The sequence below is a fragment of the Tachyglossus aculeatus genome, chromosome 19 (genome assembly GCF_015852505.1).
Source record: "Tachyglossus aculeatus isolate mTacAcu1 chromosome 19, mTacAcu1.pri, whole genome shotgun sequence".
In the NCBI taxonomy this organism is placed as follows: Eukaryota; Metazoa; Chordata; class Mammalia; order Monotremata; family Tachyglossidae; genus Tachyglossus; species Tachyglossus aculeatus.
Window position 1 is genome coordinate 8,168,640 of NC_052084.1, and position 22,263 is coordinate 8,190,902.

Genomic DNA, 22,263 nt, shown 5'->3' on the forward strand with positions numbered 1-22,263 from the left:
TCTTACAGCTGAGGGAACTGAGGCACAGAGAAGTTAATTGACTTTCCCAAAGTCACACAGCTAAGTGGCAGAGCAGGGATTAGAACCCACGACCTCTGACTCCCAAGCCCGGGCTCTTTCCACTGAGCCACGCTGCTTCCTGTACCTCCTGTAGCATTGCCGGGGACTTTATGGGTTCATAGGAGATATACGACCCTCTGATGCAGGGATGCTGATTTGCTTCTACTGCGTGTGGGAGATGAGTTTATCCACAGATCTCTGGACTGTATTAAACGTAATGTAGTTGTGTGTCCATGCGTCTCCGTTCGGGCCCCTCTTTGGAAGAAAGGAGTCTGTTGATGTGGGGATTAAACCGCTGCAGCCAAAATAAGAGTTTTTACCGTTTCGTGTGCTTGTGGACTCGAAACGATTATTACCTCTTGCCGCAGGACCTTGTTTTTCAAAAATATTCTCCAAGTGGAGAAGTTTTAGTTCGGCATCACCGTCCACATTTATGGAAGGAAAGTCTTAAAATTGGTAGAGGGGAGGGGTGTTTTGAAGGCTGACTCCTGGATTTGGAGTGTCTTGAGAAGCAGCGTGGCTCAGTGGAAAGAGCACGGGCTTGGGAGTGAGAGATCATGGGTTCTAATTCCGACTCTGCCACTTGTCAACTGTGTGACTTTGGGCAAGTCACAACTTCTCTGCCCCTGTTACCTCATCTGTAAAATGGGGGTGAAGACTGTGAGCCCCATGTGGGGCTACCTGATCACCTTGTAGCCTCCCCAGCGCTTAGAACAGTGCTTTGCACATAATCAATCAATCAGTTGTATTTATTGAGCACTTATTGTGTGCAGAGCACTGTACTAAGCGCTTGGGAAGTACAAGTTGGCAACATATAGAGACAGTCCCTACCAAACAGTGGGCTCACAGTCTAGAAGGGGGAGACAGAGAACAAAACCAAACATATTAACAAAATAAAATAAATAGAATAGATATGTACAAGTAAAATAGAGTAATAAATATGTACAAACATATAATAATAATAATAATAGCATGTGTTAAGCACTTACTATGTGCAAAGCACTGTTCTAAGCGCCGGGGAGGTTACAAGGTGATCAGGTTGTTCCTCATGGGGCTCCCAGTCTTAATCCCCATTTTACAGATGAGGGAAATGAGGCACAGAGAAGTTAAGTGACATGCCCAAAGTCACACAGCTGACAGTTGGCGGAGCTCGGATTTGAACCCATGACCTGTGACTCCAAAGCCCGGGCTCTTTCCACTGAGCCACGCTGCTGTGTGTGTGTGTATATATATATATATATATATATATATATGTACACATAGTAAGCACTTAACAAATGCCATTATTATTTACTTAAGGTGGTTATATCTTTCTACATGACAATATTTTTATTTGTAGGTAACATTTTTCTCACATAAAAGGTGTTTAAGCTTTTTTTTGTGGGGTAGATCAGCTCTCTTGGCTGGGGTTTTTGCCACTTCTGTGGGAGAGTGTGTCTACTAAACGGTGGAGACTTAAATCGTGTATGAGGACCGGGATAACGCTCTCTCAAAACAAGTATGTCACTGGCTTCTTGCAGATGAATAGTAAAGTGCCGAGGAGGAAATCTGAGTGTTCAAATTTGAATCCCAGCTTTTAAGAAGAGTTGAAGACAAACTCATTTTAGGAGGATCAGCAAGTCAAAGTTCATTTAGTGGGATCTGGGAGATAGGTGTGGGCGTTTGAGAACAGAAATCGTTGGGTGAAGGACCACTGTTCAGGAAAGGTGGTCAAAAACTGGCCCTGAGTGACTGAAGGGAGGAGGAGAAGGAAAATCGTTCACTCCCTGAGGGTGGACAGGCAGTGGGTGGAGGATGGTTTTGCTAAATCCCCTCTGGAGTGGTGGGGCTCCCAGATTTGACCCTATTGCTCTGGTTTTACAATCCAGTCATAGCCTGTGGTGAAATGGGAAAACTCAGTTTAGCATGCAGGGAAAGGAAAAAAAGGGAGAGAAATTTGTAAAAACGTTTTCTATTCTGGCATATTGTTTTCCTTAAAGGAGTGAGTGATGTTTGAGAAATCCACCTGGGGGAGGCATATATTCAGGAGGGCATTTTTCATTTGGATTTGCTTAGGAAAGTTGACATCCTCTACACTGATGCTTGCCTGCTGTGCATTCCTGTGGATTAAAGAGTTGGGGCTGTCCCCTTTTCCAGTCTTAAAAGCTACAGGGGCCAAGCCAGGATTGTCCACCATGTCCACTCAGAACTGGAGGCAGATGAGATCACCTCTTGAAATCCCTTCTAGCTTCATAGTGCCCTGGTTCTCTGTGCTTGTTAACAATCCTCACAGCTGAATGTTCTGTCAGAAAAACGGTCTGGAGTAGTAGATCATCACCATTTGATCATCCTCAGGTGGAGCACCTGATGACCAGAGTGAGGGGGGAGGGGTGGCAGTGGCAGTTAGTCTTGTATCATCTTTGCCTTCATAAAAAGGAATTGAAAGCTTTTGCAGTTGCACGCAGAGGTCAGAATGATCAAGTGCAGTAATTCCCTGTCCCCAGGTTGAGGAATAGAGTGAGATGGGATATTTTCAGGCTGCATGTACAATCCTTGTGGTGTGTGACTTTTTCCCCCTTTTTTTTTTTTCCCCTCTACAGACTATCTTGAGTTCTTCCTGATTCGCCAGTTTTCAGCCTCCTCATGCCTCCATCTCCTTTAGACGACAGGGTAGTAGTGGCACTGACCAGGCCCGTCCGACCTCAGGATCTCAATCTCCGTTTAGACTCCAGCTACCTTGAATCTGCCTCTTCAGTCGGGGATAGCCACACGGCCCTGATTACCACCACAGTAGTGTCTTTAAAGGCTGCCAATCTCACGTATATGCCCTCATCCAACGGCTCTGCCCGCTCTTTGAATTGTGGATGCAGCAGTGCCAGTTGTTGCACTGTGGCAACCTACGACAAGGACAACCAGGCTCAGACCCAAGCCGTTGCCGGCACCACCACCAACATCGGGACTTCCACCACCTGCCCTGCCAACCAGATGGTCAACAACAATGAGAATTCCGGCCCCCTGAGTCCAGGCCGGGTGGGGAGTCCGGTGTCCGGGACGCCCAAGCAGCTAGCCAGCATAAAAATCATCTACCCCAATGACTTGGCTAAGAAAATGACCAAATGCAGCAAGGGTCACCAACCAAGTCAGGGACCCGTCATCATAGACTGCAGGCCGTTCCTGGAGTACAATAAGAGTCATATTCAAGGAGCTGTTCACATTAACTGTTCCGATAAGATCAGCAGGAGGAGACTGCAGCAGGGCAAGATCACCGTCTTGGACTTGATCTCCTGTAGGGAGGGCAAAGACTCTTTCAAGAGGATCTTTTCCAAAGATATCGTCGTTTATGATGAGAATACAAATGAACCAAACCGGATGATGCCTTCTCAGCCACTTCATGTAGTCTTAGAGTCACTGAAGAGAGAAGGCAAAGAACCTCTCGTTTTGAAAGGTAAGAAATCGCTTCGTTCTTTTGTGCTTATGGTGATTTTATTCTGTGAATGTAGTAGTATTTCTCAGACTTGATCGCCTCGCATACGTTGCACAAACACACACCCTTTGTGAACCTCAGGCTTTTCCATGGTTTTGTTAGTGGTGGGGGGTGCCGGGGGTTGTGGGGAAGAAGAGGGGAGCCGAGGATGCAAGAAGGAAATGAGATCCTAGTTGAATCCCATCACAAAGCGTGCAGATACTCTCCCTGTGGGGAGTTCTTTTTCCTGGTATCTTGGGTGGTGGTAGCTCATAGAGGGAAAGATTTAAAATATTAGGCAGATTGGTTCAGATGCTGTCTGCATGACACTGGTGAAAACAGCCCCATTACAAACAACTTCTACCATTACTGTACCAGAGCTCTACAAGGGATGTCTCCTTTTCCAATCAATAGTATTTACTGAGCACCAAGAACTGTACTAAGCGCTGGAGGAAAGTACAGTACAATAGAGTTGGTAGATATGATCCCTGTCAGCAAGGAGTTTAAAATCTCTTACCCTTCTATCCTTTGGTAAATGGTATGCTGGTATTGGATCTCTAGATTTCCATAAAACAGTTAAACTCTACAATAATCCATTAATAAATAAACGGAAAGATCTAAGAAGGGGGTGTCTTTATTCATATCTACCAACTCTATTGTATTTCCAAGGGTTTAGTCCAGTGCTCTGCACACTGTAAGTGCTTGATAAATACCATTGATTGTAGGCAGGGTAATATTATTTACCTAAAGAATATAGTCCAGTACCTATACCGGGGATGGGATGTCCTTGCTTTTTGTGGAATCAATTAGAAAGTTCTGTGATACTCAGCCTAAACTTGACCTGCGCTCATGACAGCCACTCCTTGTTTCACAACCAATCATTTAAGCGCTTACCATGTGCAAGAATACTGTACTAAGCACTCGGGAGAGTACAGTCTGAGGTGGTAGATGTGTTCCTCCCCACAATGAGCCTTGTCTGAGCTTTGGTATTCCCTATTTTGTAAATATTAGTTTGCGGTAATCCTTTCTCCTCCAGCCTCTCCTGTATTTTAGCCAAGTTATTCGGACTTGGGGCAGATCCTCAACCTGCCAAAGTATTGATGAAAGGCTATGGAAATTTGCATATGCACATCAAACAATTGCAAATGTCCAGTTAGGTGAATAACTTAAGCACTTTGTATATGCCACCAGCAAAACTGCCTCTTCCTTATAGCTTTGGGTCCTTCCTGCCCCCAGTTTGATTCTCTCCCTTCCATACTGTGAGCCCGTTGTTGTGTAGGAATTGTCTCTATCTGTTGCCGAATTGTACTTTCCAAGCATTTAGAACGGTGCTCTGCACACAGTAAGAGCTCAATAAATACAACTGAATGAATAAATGAATTAGCTGTTTCCTTCCTTCTTGCCTCCATAAATCCCACTGTGGGAACAATCCATCAACAGTATTTGAGCACTTACTGCATGCAGAGCACTGTATTAAGCACTTGGGAAAGTATAATACAATAGAGTTGGTAGATATGATTGCTGTCCACAAGAAGCATACAGTCTATTGGGGGAGATGGACATGAAAATAAATCACTGATAGGGGAAACAGTAGAGAGGGAGGATTTGTACACAGGTGCTGGGTTGCTGGGGTGAGTATCAGAGTGCTTAAGGGCAGTACAGCCAAGTGCATCATCAACACGGAAGGGATGGGGGGTGGGGGGAATGAGGGCTTAGTCCCGGAATGGTTATGTCTGTGAAGCTAAGTGGTTCCATCCTGGGACAAAAGACTCTTTCCTTTGGGGAATGTCTCCTTGGCTTCTGATTCAAGGACCATCGCAGGGAGTTCCTACCATCAATCAGTGAAGAGTACTTGAGCACTATTCAGCAGCATAACCAGCATGCACTCAATGTGTGCCGAACACTGTACTAAGGGCTTGAAGAAAGTAGGCAGGACGAGCTGATGGCCCACCATGTTTGTGCCAGCCCTATTGAGATCTCCTTATCGTTCTAAAGGGATGAAGTGGTTTTCCCTGGAAGGCTCCCATTGGGGAAGTGGGTGTGGGTCTCTGTGGTTTGTTTCCTCATCTGTTGCTTGATCTGGTTCTTATGTTTTTGTTTTTCCTCTCATAGGGTAGATGTTCTTGATAGAAAGTAGTCCGGTCTTCTGTCTCGACCCAAGGAGCAGTCACCTAAATGTCAGGATGTCTGTTCACCCCCAAACTGAACGTGGGGTGACCTAGAGCTGTAGAATCACCCCCACTGCATGGCAAGCCACTTCCTGCTGAGGGGATGGGAAGAGGGATTTAGAAATCACCGGAAAAAGTTTGTGAAGGTATTGGTGGGGAACAGGGGGAGTGACCACTCCCTGGCCACATAGGATGCCTCTCGGACTCAGCCTGGCGTGGTTCCTTTGGGCTGGGAGTCTGATCGCCTTAGCGGGGCGGGCCAGAGTAGTGACCTCACCACTGAGCGCCCTGGGCCGCTGCCACTCTGGACCAGTCACTTTCAAGTTGGCGGGGAGCGGAAGCGGCTGGTTTAGAAGGTGCTCTGGCGGTAGGAGTTGGATTCTCTCTGTCTTTTCAGGTGTCATTCTGTGGGTTGGGGTCAAAATCTAGAGCTTGATCAGCAGGGGTGGGGTTGCCTCTTCCCTTCGTCCCCTTTTTCATTTCTTTGGAATGGCCTAGAGGGAGTGAGTGCATGCTTGGGGAAGAGTGCTCTGTTCATACGAGTCTCCATTTTCCTTGTAGGATAGAAGAGGGTCAAGTACAAGGGTCTTCGGAAACTCAATTGGTGCCAGGGAATAGGCGTATCCTAAAACCAGAACGTGAGTCTCTGGGGCCAGACAGACTGGTTTTGCCTTGCTGTGGGTTCTTCAGTTAAATCTTTCCTTTATAGTTTTAAGGTTTAGCTTCATTCATAACCAGAGAAAGGGAGGGGTCGATTGTGGCACCATTTTGATGAGGGAGCGAAGACAGACTTTTTTTTTCCATTTGTGCAGAGGGGAACTGGGTGAGATGGGGGAAAGGACTGAAATATAACAGAAGCCCCTCTAAAGCCCCTTCATTTTGAGAAATTGTCTCGCTCAGTGCAGGTCAGTGGTAATTTATGGCTAGCCCATTTGATCCTCTGTTTTATATTTGTAAACACTGGTTGCTATCCTGGCAGTCCAAGTCTTACATCCCGTTCTCCCCCCCACCCCTTGTTCCGGTGCCATGTTCTCCATTTTTGGTGCTGCCTGTCAAGTAGGAGGCTGCTCTGTTGCCATTTTAGTCATGCAGTGTCAGGTTGGGAAGAAATTGATCAGCAGCCTTCTGAGGACTTTGGGATTCGATTACAGTTCTAATTTACAGTTCCCCTGGTGGGTGACCGCCTGCGTCTGAAACTGTGTTGTATTCTTATCTTTGGGAAACTGCACCAAGCACATGCTCCTGCTTGACCTGCCTCCATGGATCAAGAGGGACATAACTGCCAGTGGATCCCCTTGGCACTTTTGGCAGTCTGTTTAGAGGGAAAGAGACTTGTTGGCATGGCTTAGCCTGAACCAGCTCCACATATGTGCTCCAGGGAGAAGGCAGAGCTGAAGGTGGTCAAAATTGCCACTGCATCTCACTCTGGGTGTTACATGAGTATCATCTGGACAGTGTAACCTCATCCCCTGTCTCTTTTCTTCTCGCTCTTTTCTCTTTCCTCTCTCTTCTGTCTCCCCCTGACACTTGTCAGTTTGAAGCAAAACAAACCCATCCTGATCTTGATTTATACTGTTGACTCTTTGTGTACTTCTCTTCAACATGTAGCCAATTTTGGAAATCTCTTATTGTACCCTCTGTGTGTTGAGCACTCTGAATTATTCTCTTTTGGCAAGAGTTTTGTGGATTCAAGAAGAATCCTCCCAAGTCAAGGTGCTTTTCAGAATCTTGTCCTTTGAGCCTCCACTTCCACAGAACCCCAGTTAATTGATTTTATTTACTGAGAGTACTCTGTGTGCAGAGCACTGTACTAAGCACTTGGAAGAGTACAATATAACAGAGCTGTTAAACAATTCCCTGCCCATACCCACCTTTTTATCTTTCCTCTGCCAGGATATTGTAGTAAATCCAGAACAAGGTACTCATCTTCCTGATGGTGAAGCTAAGGGACTTTATTAGGAGGGTTGAGAAGAAAATGGTGGTACTTGGGGAGACACAGAGAAAGAACCCAGGACGTCAGGACATGGAAAGGTTCCATGATTTGGGGGGTCAGAATCTCATTCTGTGAAAACCCTCTGGGGAGTCTCCAAGGAGATGAGTTACTTAAGATGAAATGATTCCCTAGCAAAAAGGAACTCTGAAAGGAAATGCTTGTGGCCTTTTAAAATACATCATTTGGTGACTGGAGTGGGCTTAGGTCCAATAACAAAGCTAAAGAGCAAGTCGTACTCTTCTCCCTGCCTCTTTTTTTTTTTTTTTTTGAGTTTTTGGTGACTGTTTCAAGGCCCTCCTTCCACTCTGGTGTGAGCTTCAGGGAATGAAATCAAACCATACAACATTTATGTAAACATCAGTATCCCTCTCTCAACACTCTAAAGTGTTGGGCATCTGCCTTCTGGCATTAGCAGAAATGAAGGTGACCAGAAAAAGGGAAATTTGTCAATAAATACCATTGTCTTTTAGGGGGCCATATGTACTATACCACACCAGAGATTTGGGGGGGGGGGGGTGTATGCGTTGCTATGACCTAAAAATAGCTTGGTGACTGCCAACTAATTTAAGTAGCCTACAGTTGGAGCTGCGAGTAATTATAAAAGCACGCTAGGGCCAAGAGGCCCAGACAATTCTGGCGGGTTTAGAGTTGTCTATTTATAAAGGGATTTGTAAAAAGTGATTAGAAACTGGTATCCAGTGACATCACCCAACTCGCCAGATAATGAAAGAATGCGGGCTTGCCTTTCTACCCACTCATCACTGTGGCGTTTCTTTTGCTTCTGGGATTAGCAATCTCACCACCAAAAATGCATTTCTAAAAGGGTGGGATGTTCTGAAATCTGAGAATGAATCAAAGAAGTAATCTTCCCCCACTCACCCACCCTATCATCCCTTGCTGGGCCATGGACATGGGATTTTTTTTTATTTTTTATTTTTTGAAGGAAATCATGCTTGAGAGGCAGCACTGGACTTGCATCCAACATGTTTCATCCTGGTTCTCTTTCCCCCTCTCCCTCCCTTCACACCCCTCAGCCCCACCATTTTGTAGTTTTGTCCTTTTCTTGTTCATTTTGTTACTAAAGTAAACTGACCTGGTGCTGGTTTTCTTTCCCCTAATTTCGTGGTGTGGGGACTCTGGGCTGGGAGGTGACTGTCTATCCAATCTGATTTCTCCTGGCCAATTCATTCCCGCCACTGGGAATTTCTGGGGACATCTTTGTGGGATTAAAAAGTATCCTAGCTTGAGTGCAAATTGGTTCCTTCCACTCTGGTTTGCTTATGCATGTGGATTTGGCTTGAAGCAAGGTTGGCTGTGTGTGTGTGTGTGTGTGTGTGTGTGTGTGTGTGTGTCCAAGGCTTGATATTCTGAAATAACCAGTATTTTTTTCTCCATTGGCAGACTGACATGTAGGGGCTTTCTAACTGTTCACAAGTAAAGTCAACCCTTTGTGGATGATGGACATTTTAACTTCCAGAGAAACTGGAATCTTTTGGTGTGAAACATTTTTAGTGCTAAAAGCCAGTTAAACATTTCTTTCCCCCCTTAAGTTAAAGATTTATTTTCCTTGTTTAAGGTAATTTATCTGTGAGCTAAAGACTCTAGAGCTGAGAGTTCTGGAACCTGAAGCTCTTTTTTCATCATTTTTGTTGCCTTTTCCTTGGCTGTGCAAAATGAGGTAGAAATGAGTCTCCTCCTGCTTCATTCCACTCTTTTTCCTCATCCAGGGCTAATCAAGAACGACTACAGTGCCCAGGACCAGTGATGGAGCTTGAGGGGCATGTGAGGGGAGGGTTGTCTCAAGCGGTTCTGGAATATCATGTTCTAGTCACAGTAACCCATGATGTGCCAGGCACTATACTAAACACTGGGGGATACAAGCAAATCAGGTTGGACACAATCCCTTTCCCACATAAGGCTCACAGTTTCAATCCCCATTTTATGGATGAGGTAACTGAGGCACAGATAAGTGAAGTGATTTGCCTAAGGCCACATAGATTAAGAGCATTACTAAGGCGCTATGTCCCAGGAAACTTCTTGGGCAGTGATGTGAAGCTATAAAAGTGGTTCATGCCTCTCTGCTTTCACAGATTGGCTTGACTGCAGTGGGGTGGGGGGTGGGGGGGTTCTCCAAGGTGGAGGGCAGGATGGAGGTCGGGGGGAAGTAAGAGTGTGAGGTGCCAGGCCCCTATTACAGCCACAGGGCTTGGTCCAAATGAACTGCTTTAATGGCTCAGAGTGAGAATCCAATTTCATCATCTGTTTTGACCCTAGGCTCTGATTACTGTCCTCGTTGGGATACTGAGGTGATGTTGGTCCCCAGGACAGATGGTGTCTCGTTCCTTCTTGGTTTCTTTCCTTTCAGCAGGACTTTGGGTACATACTGATCTTGTTCTACAAAGGGGTTAGGTTAGGCCTGGAAACTATGTAGTACTGAGAGGGCCATGCCTGACAACTGAGTATTTCCCTTTTCAAGGAAGAGGGTGACCTTATTCTGCGCTACCTCGTTATAGGCTCCTGGTTCCATTTCCTGGTCTCCATCCCAAACTACAACAATTGGTGCAGAAATAAACGGCCTGCATAAAGGGGAATGTGGGTTACAAGTCTTATTTTATTTTCCAAAATTATACACCCCCTCCATGTCTTCATGTATATCCTGCCTCTGTCCTTTACTCAAGGCTTTCACCTGATTTCTGTGATTCATTGACAGTATTTTCATTCAAAAGGTTCTTAAGGTCTGTCCATATCGTCTTTCATTACTCAGAACTTGGCAAGTCAAACAATCTCCCATCTAGAAGGGGAATTGATTTATTCACTTTCAAGGGAAACCAACTTTGAACTTGTGCCTCAATTTAGGAATGGACACGTGGGTGCATTTTATTTAAAGGCTATCACCCTATGACAGGCACCCGGAAATGTGGAAGAGTACTTAGAAGGAAAATAGGGGATTGAATGTGTGATGGTGAATGGAATACATTTGACTTTGAAGCTGCAAAATCTTCACTCATGCACCATTAATCGTGTTTTTCAAACTTGAATTTTAGTGGGGGGAAAAAGTATCATCTATTGAATTGTGTGTCCTCCAAATGAGATCCAGGGTTTGTTAAGATGGTGGGGGCTGATCACCAATCCATTCGTCTTCATGGCTGGGTGGATGTTGAAAGCTCCTCCAGGGAGAAGATTCCTCACTCTGCTTTCACTTCCCAGTCTTCTGTCTGACACCCTTTTTAGAGAAGTTCTTCCTTATGGATAACCTTAATCTCTATTGCAGTAGGCTGACTTCATCTGGATATACTGGGTGTTCTTAGTGGAGACAGACCAGCAGGCCAGCAAGGCCCTAAGTCAGTATTACACTGAAGACCATTTTAAGCCCACCCACCATCCAGACTGATTCCTTCTCCAGAACGAGTCACACCTCCTTCACTTCTCCTTTCGAGTTCTACATTTCAGACCTCTGATTCTCTGTCCTTTTTCTCTTTAAGAGGTCCCAGTTGGCCCAAGTGCTCTGATATTGGAGAAAGGTCATTCTGTGCTGGCATTCTAACTTGCGCTAGTGACTCCTAGTGTCAAATCTTTCACTCTTTTGATAAGAACATTGCCCTGCTGAATTGGTCAGATTGTGGTCCGCTGTGATGCCTCCCTCATCCCTCACGACATTACTGGCCAGAGCCCATGCCTCCGGCTTTTCATCTCTATCACCGAGTGCTCCGTGCTTATTACTCTGAATACCTTTCTTCTAATGCTAAAACATTGAGTCCTTAGCATGTTTCAATGATACTTCTCCAAAGGTCTCCAAGTTCGCTCAAGGGTGATTGGAATGGGTGAGAGCCTGAGATGGCCATTTTATTGGGGGAAGGTGCCCTATTGGAGGATCATCCTCCACAGGCCCTTTCTCCTACCTCTGCACACAGTAAGTGCTCAATAAATATGATTGAATGAATATTACCGATGTACAGTAGCCACCTGTGTGATACTATTAGCTGGCCAGTGCAGTGGTGGCTTAGGAAAGCCATCTTGGTGCTTTAGGATTGAAAGGCCTTGTCCATCTGGGGGTAGCAGTGGATGTTGAATTTCTTGAAGGCTGCTGCCTTGAAAAACAGTTGAGGCTGCCACAGTTTTCATTCTCTTTCCGCAGCATTTTCCTTCTGTCAAAGCTACCCAACCCCAGGGAGCAGAAACAGAAGTGTCCAGTCCAGTGTCCCTTAGTTCCATCCAAGGGGACTTGGACCATCTGTTGAGCACAGGTCTTGCTTGGCATGATGCAGTAGCCAATTTCCCCCTTATCCTCCCTTCCTCCAGCCTGGCAAGGTCCTGATGAAATTAGAACAGAATGGACAGAGGGGCAAGGAATTCCTAATCTAGGGATGTCTGTAGTGGACCAGGATACTGCTCCTTCATTCCCACTTCTGTTGATGAGAAGGATGTTCCCTTCTTGGCCCAGCACCATGTTGTCATGCAGAATAAAATATAGATGGAGGTACCCAGAAACTTGTAATTTGACCTCAATCTAATCTCTATATATTAGACTGTGAACCCTGTGTGGGATGGGGATTGGGTCTGACCTGTTTATCTTGTCTGTGCCCCAGTGCTTAGTCTGTTGTTTGGCATGTTGTAAGCATTGATTTAAAAAAAAAAAACCAAGATCATTAGTTGTTCTGAAGCTCCTAATGCACTTAGAAAACAAAGTCCTGGAAATGCATTTAGGGAAATCTGGATTCTATTGGACACCCTGGTCCACCAATAACTTAGGCATTAGAAAATAAGTTGACATCTTCATGGAATCACCTAGGGGAGAGGAATTGGAACTTTCCTGGTGCTGAAGGTCAGAACTTGCTGGAAGAGAACAGAGGAAATCCTGTGGGAGTGGGCTGAACTAGATCACGCTTGCCACTTTTAATATCAGTGACCATTTCTTATTATGAACAATGGGTAAGCTACTCACAGAACTGGGCTTCTTTTCTCTTCAAGGCTTGGGACTGCCTAAAATCACCTCATTCTTTTCCCAAATTTTCAAGCCAGCTGGAACTGAGCCCTATTACAAGGAGCAACACTACCAGGAAAGGGAAAATAAAATTGAGTTGATTTTTGAAGATTAACTTTTTTTAACTTCAAGACCAGAGAGTATAAAATTTTGATTTGTAGCTCTGAATTCTTTTCTAAGCAAACAAGTCTTATGGTTAGGGAATACTGGCAAACCTCACACTTGCTCCACCATGGTTTTAGTTGTAAGGCCTTCTAATAATTGTCTGTCTTCATGGAGCATTTGCTAAACCCCAGTTCCTGCTGTGCCCAATGATTTAACCAGTCTTTCCCACTGTGACTCAGGAGTGTGAACTGTTCTAAATCTCAACAAGAAATCTTGGGGAAGATCTTGGAGGAGCAGCTTGGCTAAGGGCAGGAGTACAGGACTTTGAGAGAGAAGACCTGGGTTTGAATTCCAACTCCACTTCTTGCCTGCTGTGTGACAGAGCTGAGCTGCATTAGATCCAGACATTGCAGCCACAGGGAAGATCCATAATTTTCAGCAGACCTCCCCGAGGGCCGGGCGCATTCATACTATAACTGCATATTCCCAGGCACCTAGCACAGTGTTGGTGCTCAAAAATGGAGGATGGCACCTGGGCCCGGATCATCAAAGTTATTTAGTGAGCTGTATTTGTTCATCTGTATTTACTGTACACCTACTGTATGTAGAAGACCATGTCAGATTCTGGTGAAACTAGAATAAAAGGCACAGTCCCTGCCTTTGACTTGGTTTCCAGTCTAAAGGGGAATTATAGTCCATTGTTGTTGTTTTTTTTCCAAAATAGATCCAAAACCCCAGCATGAGAAACAAACTTACACCACACATGTTACAAAGAAGGCTAGGCCATACATCAGCATGATCATTTTGAGAAACTCTGGGTCTCCCAGCAGCCCTGGATAGATGCTTAGATGGAAATATGTTATATGTAAATATGTTTTATGTCAAATGTGGCCAGAGAGGGCTGCCTTTTGAGGGATCAAGTACAGGAATATAGTTGCCTGATTCCCGACCTCCTTACTGTGTGTACAGGAAGCATTGTGTTTTACAATCTCACCTGCCATGTATTGGCCTCACAATCAGAGTGGAGCTCTCTCCTAGAACCAGAGTGGCTTAGGGGCAGAGAGCACAGGTCTGGGAATCAGAGGACCTGGTTTCTAATCCCTCTTGACCCTTGCTTGCAGTGAGACCTTAGGCAATGCACATAACGTCCCTGGGCTCAGTTGCTTTATTTGTAAAATGAGAATTAAGCACCAGATATCACTATCCCACTTAGATAGGGACCCCCATATGGGACAGGATAGGTGTCTGACCTGATTGTATTTATCCCAGTGCTTGGTACAGAGTGCTGAACAATGCAGTTATATTATCTATCAATAGCACTTACTATATGCACAGCACTTTACTAAACACTTGGGATTGTACAATAAGTAGGCATAGATGATCCCTGCCTACATGGAACTTAGACACTAGAGGGGAAGACCAACATTAAATTACTGGTAGATATGTACATAAATTCTGTGGGGCTGGAGGAGAGGAGAATATCAAAATGCTTAAGGGGAACAGATCCAAGTGCATAAGTGACATACAAGGGAGGTTTAAGACAGGGAAATTAAGGGCTTAGTCTAGGAAGGCCTCTAGGAGCAGATGGGATGTTAGGAGGGCTTTAAAGATGGGGAGATAATTAAGAATACTTCCCAACATGGTGGGGCTTCTTGGGTTTAAAGGAGCTACCAGAGTTGAGGGTGTTTGCCAGGCTTGCGCAGGAGATCGCCCTATACCACAGGCCCTGGGCTACCACCCTGACTGCTCTTGGGAAACTCCATCGCTGGTAAGATGTTTTTAACTTTCCCTAAAATTGACACATTAATTGCTGGGTATCATTATATATGTACCAATTCTGGATTTAAGCCATGGTTCACAAACATGTAAAATTAACAGAGGGGAAAGTATCAATGTTTGATATAGGAAGTGGGCTTGAGTAACAGACCTCACCAGGTAACTACAGGTTAATCCACCAGCCTCGCCATTTCATGATAGAAGGGCAGCTAGGGTCTGGTTTAGGGGGAGACACTGACTGGCCAGCAGAGAGTCGTTTTCCTAAGAGATGGATTTGTTTCCATCTCATTATTTAGGTGGCTTTGATGGTGCTGCTGTCACAGGCCATGACAAATTCAGCATTTGGTTTTGAATACAAATGGGAGGAGCTGGTAGGCCAATCACTGGCCTGCATTGACTTCTAGGGATCCCTGGGCCGCTCCTTCACCCGAGAGCCACGGATATGTGTCCTCAGCTGGAGGCTCCAACCCAGTCTAAGGAGAAAATGTACTCTTCCAAGTGCTTAGTATGGTGCTCTGCACAGAGTAAGTGCTCAATAAATACAGTTGAATGAATGAGAAGCAGTGCTGTACCTCTCTCCCAGTTGAAAGCTAAGGACAAGGAAGGTCACCTCATGAGACTGCACTTGGTCTTTGCTCTACGACGGGGAAGATGAATAATAATAGAAAACTTGATCCTGATTACCTAAATTCAATAAGTATGTTGACAGGCTAATTATGTGTGAGAAAATTAGTTTTCCACTCTATAGGGCATCTTGGGCCATCTTAGGAAAGAAAAATATTCTCCAAAGTTAACACGCCAAAGTGGCCTCTCTGTTCCGAAAACTTCTTACTACTCTAGTCTTTCTAAGCATTTATAAAGATGCCTCAAGGCACTGAAGTGATACACTGAGCAGGAGCGCTTACAAAGAGGAATAGACCACCCCATGTCATGTTCCCTGCCTCCCACCATCCAGTGAAAAAATGCAAAAAAACTTTCCCTCCCCAGCAGTGTTTCCTAAACATTGTAGTTTCACAGTGAAGAAAGGAACTCATATGTAACAAACTGTGTTCATCAGAGGAACAAAGACAAGGAGTGACTTCTTATTTATGAGAAAACGAAAACCGCTATCCTCTTCATCCAGATCCCTGGCTTTGGCCTTTCTCTGCTCTCTGTTGACTGGTTAAGTAAGGGCAGTTTTCTGTGCTGTGGCTTACTGAAACAGAGGACAAGTGAGAGAGGAAACCTGGATGGTAACTTAAGAGTTCTGAAGCTTGTATAGGAAGCATTCATAGAAAACACTAGTTGAACTGCCCTTGCCTTGGGCTGGGAAGAGAGCCCGGGGTAATGTCCTCAGTACCTAGAGAAGCAACATAGCCAACAGCAAGTAAGAGTGAAAACTTCAGCATCTCCCACCTCATCTGCTGCAGTGGAATGGCCCTGATGGCTGTGACAGGTTCTGTCATCATCTGGTCTGGCTGCTGCTACTTCTCCATGGAGTCTCCCTCCCACCAGAAGCCTAACAAGAAGCAGTTCAGAAGGGGCAGGAACAAGTAGAAATAGAACCAACCAATCAGCCAATTGTATTTATTGAGCACTTACTATGTGCAGAACATTGTACTGAGCACTTGGGAGAGTACGGTACAGCAGAGTTGGTAGACGTGTTCCCTGCCTACAGTCTAGAGGGAGAGACAGATATTAAAATAAAGCAAGGTCTTCCCCCGGTAGACTAGTAGCTCCTTGAGGGCAGGGCTTAGGCCTTCTGACTTTATTGTATTCTCCAAAACACAACAGTGCTCTGCAGTGAGCACTTTAATATTACTGCTTGAGAACTAGCCACCATAAGCCTGGGGCTCTTCTGGGGTGGCCCAGGGTGCCCTGAACTCTGAGTCCAATCTGAATCTTGTATCTGCCCCAGTGCTTAGCACTTAGCAAGGGTTTAAACGATATCATCGTTATGACTGTGAAGCTTGGGAAAGTGAGGGTTTAATCAGGGAAGGCCTCTTGGAGTAGATGTGATTTTAGGAGGGTTTTCTTCCACTTATCCTTCCCTCTGTCACTTATGCACCTGGCTCTGTACCCCTTAAGCACTATGATACTCACCCCAGCCCTACAGCACTTATACATGTATGCTTATACTAGATTATTTCCCCTATCTGTTATTTATTTTAATGTCTATCTCCCCCCAAAGACTGCAAGTTCCTTGTTGGCAGGGACCCTGTCTACCAATTCTTATTGTACTTTTCCAAGTGCTTAATACAGTGCTCAGTACTAAGTGCTCAGGAAATACTCCCCCTCTAGACTCTATGCCCCATGTGGTCAGGAAATGTATCTAAGAACCCTGTCATATTGTTCTTGCCCCAGTGCTTAGTTCAGTACTCTGCACACAGAAAGTGTTCAATAAATATGATTGGGGATTCCAACCAGACATCTGAACTCTGAGCAATGTATTCTTCTGCAGCTGCTGTGCCCGCAGAATACAGCTGAACATTCTTGGGCAGCAGGTGCCTCTCTGGTGGAAGCTGGCAGGTTCCTGGGTAGGGATGTCTGGGGGCAGGAGCCAGTCACCTTTCCAGCCCAGGTCTGGCCAGTGGATTGGAGAGAAGAGAAATGATCAGTGGTATTTATTGAGTGCTTAGTGGGTGCAGAGCATGTATTAAGTGCTTGGGAGGGCTAAGAGCACGTGTTTGTCCCACAACAGAGCTTAAGAGCCGAGCAAATGGTCCCTTAGCCCAGTTCATCTGCATAATCTATCGACAAGCCAACTTCAGGTGGCCATTTGGTGTCTTGGACACCTGGTCTACCTGGCCAACAGGCGCAAGGGGTGCAGTGACCAAAGACCTGGTACTTCCAAGCCCTGACCTGGTTCGTACCAGCCTCTCTAGACAAACCGTGGCCACGTATCTATTCTGTGACTCTGCTGCGAGTCAGGTACGCCAGTAAGTCAGTGTGTGCCATGGTGACCCCTACCCTTCCAGACATACTCAGTCTCGTTAAAAATAACTGTTCTATTCTGGAAACAGCTCTCTGCTTTTTATCAGGCTGAATTCTGGCAAAGGCTGGTCTGTGCCTAATAGGAATAGATAAATGGTTGCCTTGTCCACGAGCAATAGAGTAGCAGAAGACCATGGAGAGGTGTCAACTGTGAGATCACTTCATACTGAATTTTGAGGGGAAAGAGGAATGTGACCTATGGCTTATCGACAGTGAGATTGGTGACACTGAAGCAGTAGCAGAGGGGGCATAATTCTCTCTTCCGCACCCTTTTCTTTGGAATTGAGGTTATCCAAGTCTTAGAACTGACTTTCTGTAAAATGGTGGGTTTGGTGGAGTCAGTCCAATGTACGACTCGGTGATTTGGCAGAAGTTGCCTGCAGCCTCCGGATGGTATCTGTTAGGCACCTACTATGTGCCAGGCATTATATTAAGCACTAGGGTAGTTTCAAGCCAGTCAGGTTGGACACAGCCCGTGTTCCACATGGAGCTCCCAGTCTTAATCCCCATTTTACAGATGAGGTAACTGAGGTAGAAAGTAGTTAACTGACTTGCCCAAGGTCACACAGCAGACAAGTGGCAGAGGCAGGATTAGAATCCAGGTCCTTCTGATTCCCAAGCCCGTGCTGAAGACAAATATGTGGTTTAAGTAGAACCTTCTGAACTTTGACAACCAGAACTGACTCTCCCCTCCCCACTCCTTCCCAACTTGAGCTCACTGCATTGTTGACATTTGACCTCCAAGGGAATGTTACAGGATCATTAAACACATAAGGATAGAACAAGGGGCTTGCCGGTGAAAGCACGTAGTTTGTGGGTTTATCACTAAGGTAGTTGGTGAAACTGTTGGAAAACCCACAAACTGCTTTAGGGGTGGAGAGGATAGGATGTTGAACAATTTCTCAAGTTCCGTTGCTTCTGCCACTCCAGGAGCCGTCTAACAACAATGAAAGAACCAAACCAACTCCACCATGGTGAAGTCTTGTCCTCCTGATCTTCCCTGTTTTTGAACATGGTGAATGTTTCTGGCTGACCTTTTGTAAATGTAATTTCTACTGGGAATATTTCACAGTAGAAATATGTGCTCCCCTGGGCCTGGGGCAAGGTTGGGGGTTTACTCTTGACATTTCCAGTGATTTATTTAATTGGGCTTAATGTTAGTTTAAGTCCCGTTGGGAAACATACTTCTGCTGTGAAGTTGTGATGTGTTTAATTTAGGGTTCTGAGATGAATGTCCACCCCCCTGGGAATTGGAGTTGTTTAGCGCCACTCTTCCTGTTCCCTCCCTTTGTCCACTGGCCATACTTAATGAGGAACTCTGTTGCTTTTGGGGTTGTTTATTTAGTAACACGTAATCACTTGGCTTCATCTGCACTGAAAAGCTAAGAATGTTGCTTTCTGGATGGGGAGGGAAAACTGTAAAATGGGGAATGTTGGACTCCATCAATCTATAATACTAAGTCCATACAGTGTGCAGAGCACAGTAAGGAGTGCTGGGAAGAATGCATGGAGAGTGAGAGAGAGAATGAGAGAGAGAGAGAGAGAGAGAGAGAGACTCAGACCCAGCCCCTGTCCCACAGGGAAATCACTCTCTTGATGGGGAGAGACGGTGAGGGTGAGACACACACCTAGAGAAGCAGGCTAAGATAGGCGAATCAGTAACAGGAATAGCGGATTACTGATTGGCAGAGAAGGCCCTTGGCCCTCTGGCTGTGGTATAGAGCTTTTGCCTGCTTTACTGCGGCTTTGCGAAAGGCTGCCCCTGCTTTCTGGGGGACTCTGGAGACCCAGTGATGTGGAGGCCCTAATCTGCATGGGGCCCGACTTGTGAACCGAGCTTTGGGAAGGGGAAATGCCACTCGGCACATGCCGGCCCTCTGGCTTGCATGTCCAGAGCAGCCTGGGTTGGTTCTGGAGCGTTCAGGTGCCCGGGAGGGGCAGGGTTGGGTTAGAATATGCCTGGCATCTCCTTCCCAATCTGAGTGACTTGAAGTTTCAGTTTGGGGCTGTTCCCAGTGATTCACAGGACTCGAGGGAGAAGGTCTGGCTTCCTGCTTCCTCTCTATCCTCCTGTCCCATTCCCCCAACCCTCTCCATATCAAGAATAGACTGAAACTCTCAAGAGGATCTCAGACCCTGGAATGGGTCTCTATCTCTGGTCTCTAGGCTGGGGGTGAGAGAGTTTGTCTATGTGTGTGCACACTGAAAGAGGAGACTTAATGCTGGGGCATTTCAGGGGAACCAAAGGCATTTTGGGCAGTTATCTCCTTGGCCTGGCACAGACTGTGACCTGGGATATGTAATAAGGGGCAGTCCTGAGCCTGGCATATTGGCGGGGAGGGGGCCATGCCAGGCTCCTAAACCAGTCAGCGGCTAGCACATTCAGAGTGAGGGGCCTATCTTCCCCCACACCCTCCCCATTGGGATTTTACGGTTTGGAATTCTAACCTGTTTCTTACCCTTTTGTTATGGTGTTTATTGTGTGCAGAGCGCACTTGGGAGAGTACAGTTCAGCAGAGTTAATAGACACATTCCCTGTCCACAACAAGCTGGCAGTTTAGAGGGGAAGTAGACTTTGATATAAATAATTTATAAAATATAATTTATAGATATGTACATTAAGTGCTGTGGGGTTGAGGGTGGGAGGGCGAATACCAAATGCCCTAAGGTCACTGATGCAAGTTCATAGATGGTGCAGAAGGGAGAGGGAGCCAGGGAAAGGCAGCATAATCAGGGAAGGCCTCTTGGAGGAGATGTGACCTTAATAATGCTTTGGAGGTGGGGAGAGTGGTGGTCTGCTGTATATAGAGCCGGAGGGAGCTCAAGGCTAGTGGGAAAGGGGTCTCAGGGGAGACAGACGAGAGGGGGGCAAAGAGTATGCTGGTGCCAGAGGAGTCTTCCCTCTTGTACAGTGTGGAGTTCCTTGTGCAAATGTGAGCATCCATAATATCTTTTCTGGTTTAACTCTCCCTCAGGCCCATCCCTCAGCTGCTGCTCCTTCCTCCCTGACCCCCAAACTTATCAGAAGTTGGGGCTCCCAGTGGACCCCTTGCCCTCTCCTGTATAGCCTGAGGAGGGGATCTTAGGCCTTGAATCATCCTGGCATAAAAGTCACCGGCTCATTAAAATAACACAAAAGCTGTTTAATTGTTGCCGTCGTGGAAAATTACCACGACTTAGTGCTTTCCCTTCTAATATAAATAAATGAGGTAACAGATTTAAAGGAACAGACTGTATTTACACACATCCAAGTGTCCTCTCAAGCAGCATGCCTGTGTTATTTAAATATTATCGTGTTAAACCTCTTATGTCCAAAACATGTTGGCCTTGGCCACTGCTCTTGGTGAACGACAGGCAATCTACTTTTCCACAAGAGTTTAACCCATAAATTCTCTGGTTCTGCTAACTGCATTTAGAAAGCATTCACCCCCACTGAAGTTGAGCCCAAGGCTTAGTGATCTCCATTAAATATTTGTGCAAATGGGGTTGAAGGCTGAGGTTTCTCTGGCACAGGCGTGTTTCAAGGAAAATGAGTGAATGCATAATAATAATAATAATAATAATAATAATAATTGTGGTTATTTAAATGTTTACTATATGCCAAGCACTTGAGTAGGTACAAAACAATCAGATCAGACAGTGTCTGTCCCAAATGGGGCTCCCAATCTAAGGGGGAGGAAATCCAGGTATTTAATCCCTGTTTTACACATGAAAAAATTGAGGCACAGAAAAGTTAAATGACTTGGCCAAGGTCACGCAGCAAGCAGAGTGGGTGCAGAGTTGTCAAGGGCATTTTACAGTGATTTTCCTGCTTCCCAGAAAAGCAGGGAAGCAGTGTGGCCTAGTGAAAAGAACATAGTCCTGGAATTCAGAGGATTTGGGTGTTAATCCCAGCTCCACCATCTGCCTGCTGTGTGGCCCCTTTGGGCAAGTTATTCAGCTTCTCTGTACCTCAGTTTCCTCATTTATAAAGTACAGTGCTTGGCACACAGTAAGCACTCAATAAATATGATTGAATAAATGAATGAATGGGGATTCAATACCTGTTCTCCCACATGCTTACATTGTGAGCTCCATGTGGGACAGGGACTTTGTTGGCCCTGATTATCTTATATCTACCCTAGGGCTTAGTCCAGTGCCTATGTCCATAATATGCAATAATAATAATAATAATGATGGCATTTGTTAAGCGCTTACTATGTGCAAAGCACTGTTCTAAGTGCTGGGGGGATACAAGGTGATCAGGTTGTCCCACGTGGGGCTCACAGTCTTCATCCCCATTTTGCAGATGAGGGAACTGGGGCACAGAGAATAAGAAATGTAAGAAATAATAAGAAATGTGGTATTTGTTAGTGTTGCCCTTTGATTTCACAGTGAAAGACTGCACCCCTTTGCTTGATTTGTCTGGCACCCTAGGGCAGCCGCCCATCTCATTGGCCAGTCCTAAACTGCCAATTCTGGGAGGTGGGTTGGCATCATTCCCATTTTACAGCTGAGCAAATGGAGGCTTTGTGATTCACGGGATGGAGGGAGGCAATAACATCGCTGGGAACTTAGGAATTTCCTGATTAAGTCAGAGAAAACTGCTGAGTTCAAAAGGGACCATTTCTCCAAAATCAGGCACACCAAATCTGAAAGGAGTCAATCAATCAATTGTATTTATTGAGTGCTTACTGTGTGCAGAGCACTATACTAAGCACTTGGAAGACTAAAATATAACAGGGTTGGTAGACACGTTCCCTGCCCACAGTGAGCTTGTGTGCTA

General features: G+C 45.6%; 1 protein-coding gene across 3 annotated transcripts in view; it reads left to right on the top strand.

Moving 5' to 3' along the window:
* Window positions 1–22,263, top strand: part of DUSP10 (dual specificity phosphatase 10) — an 84,871-nt gene that overhangs the window by 55,856 nt on the left and 6,752 nt on the right. For 2 of the 3 annotated variants that reach the window (XM_038761089.1, XM_038761088.1), the window contains exon 2: window positions 2,640–3,484. In XM_038761089.1, coding sequence (XP_038617017.1) covers window positions 2,683–3,484 — 802 coding nt within the window. In that variant the 5' untranslated portion in view covers window positions 2,640–2,682. Of the gene's footprint in view, window positions 1–2,639; window positions 3,485–22,263 lie in introns of those variants that run through there. The other variant, XM_038761092.1, reaches the window with a different exon arrangement.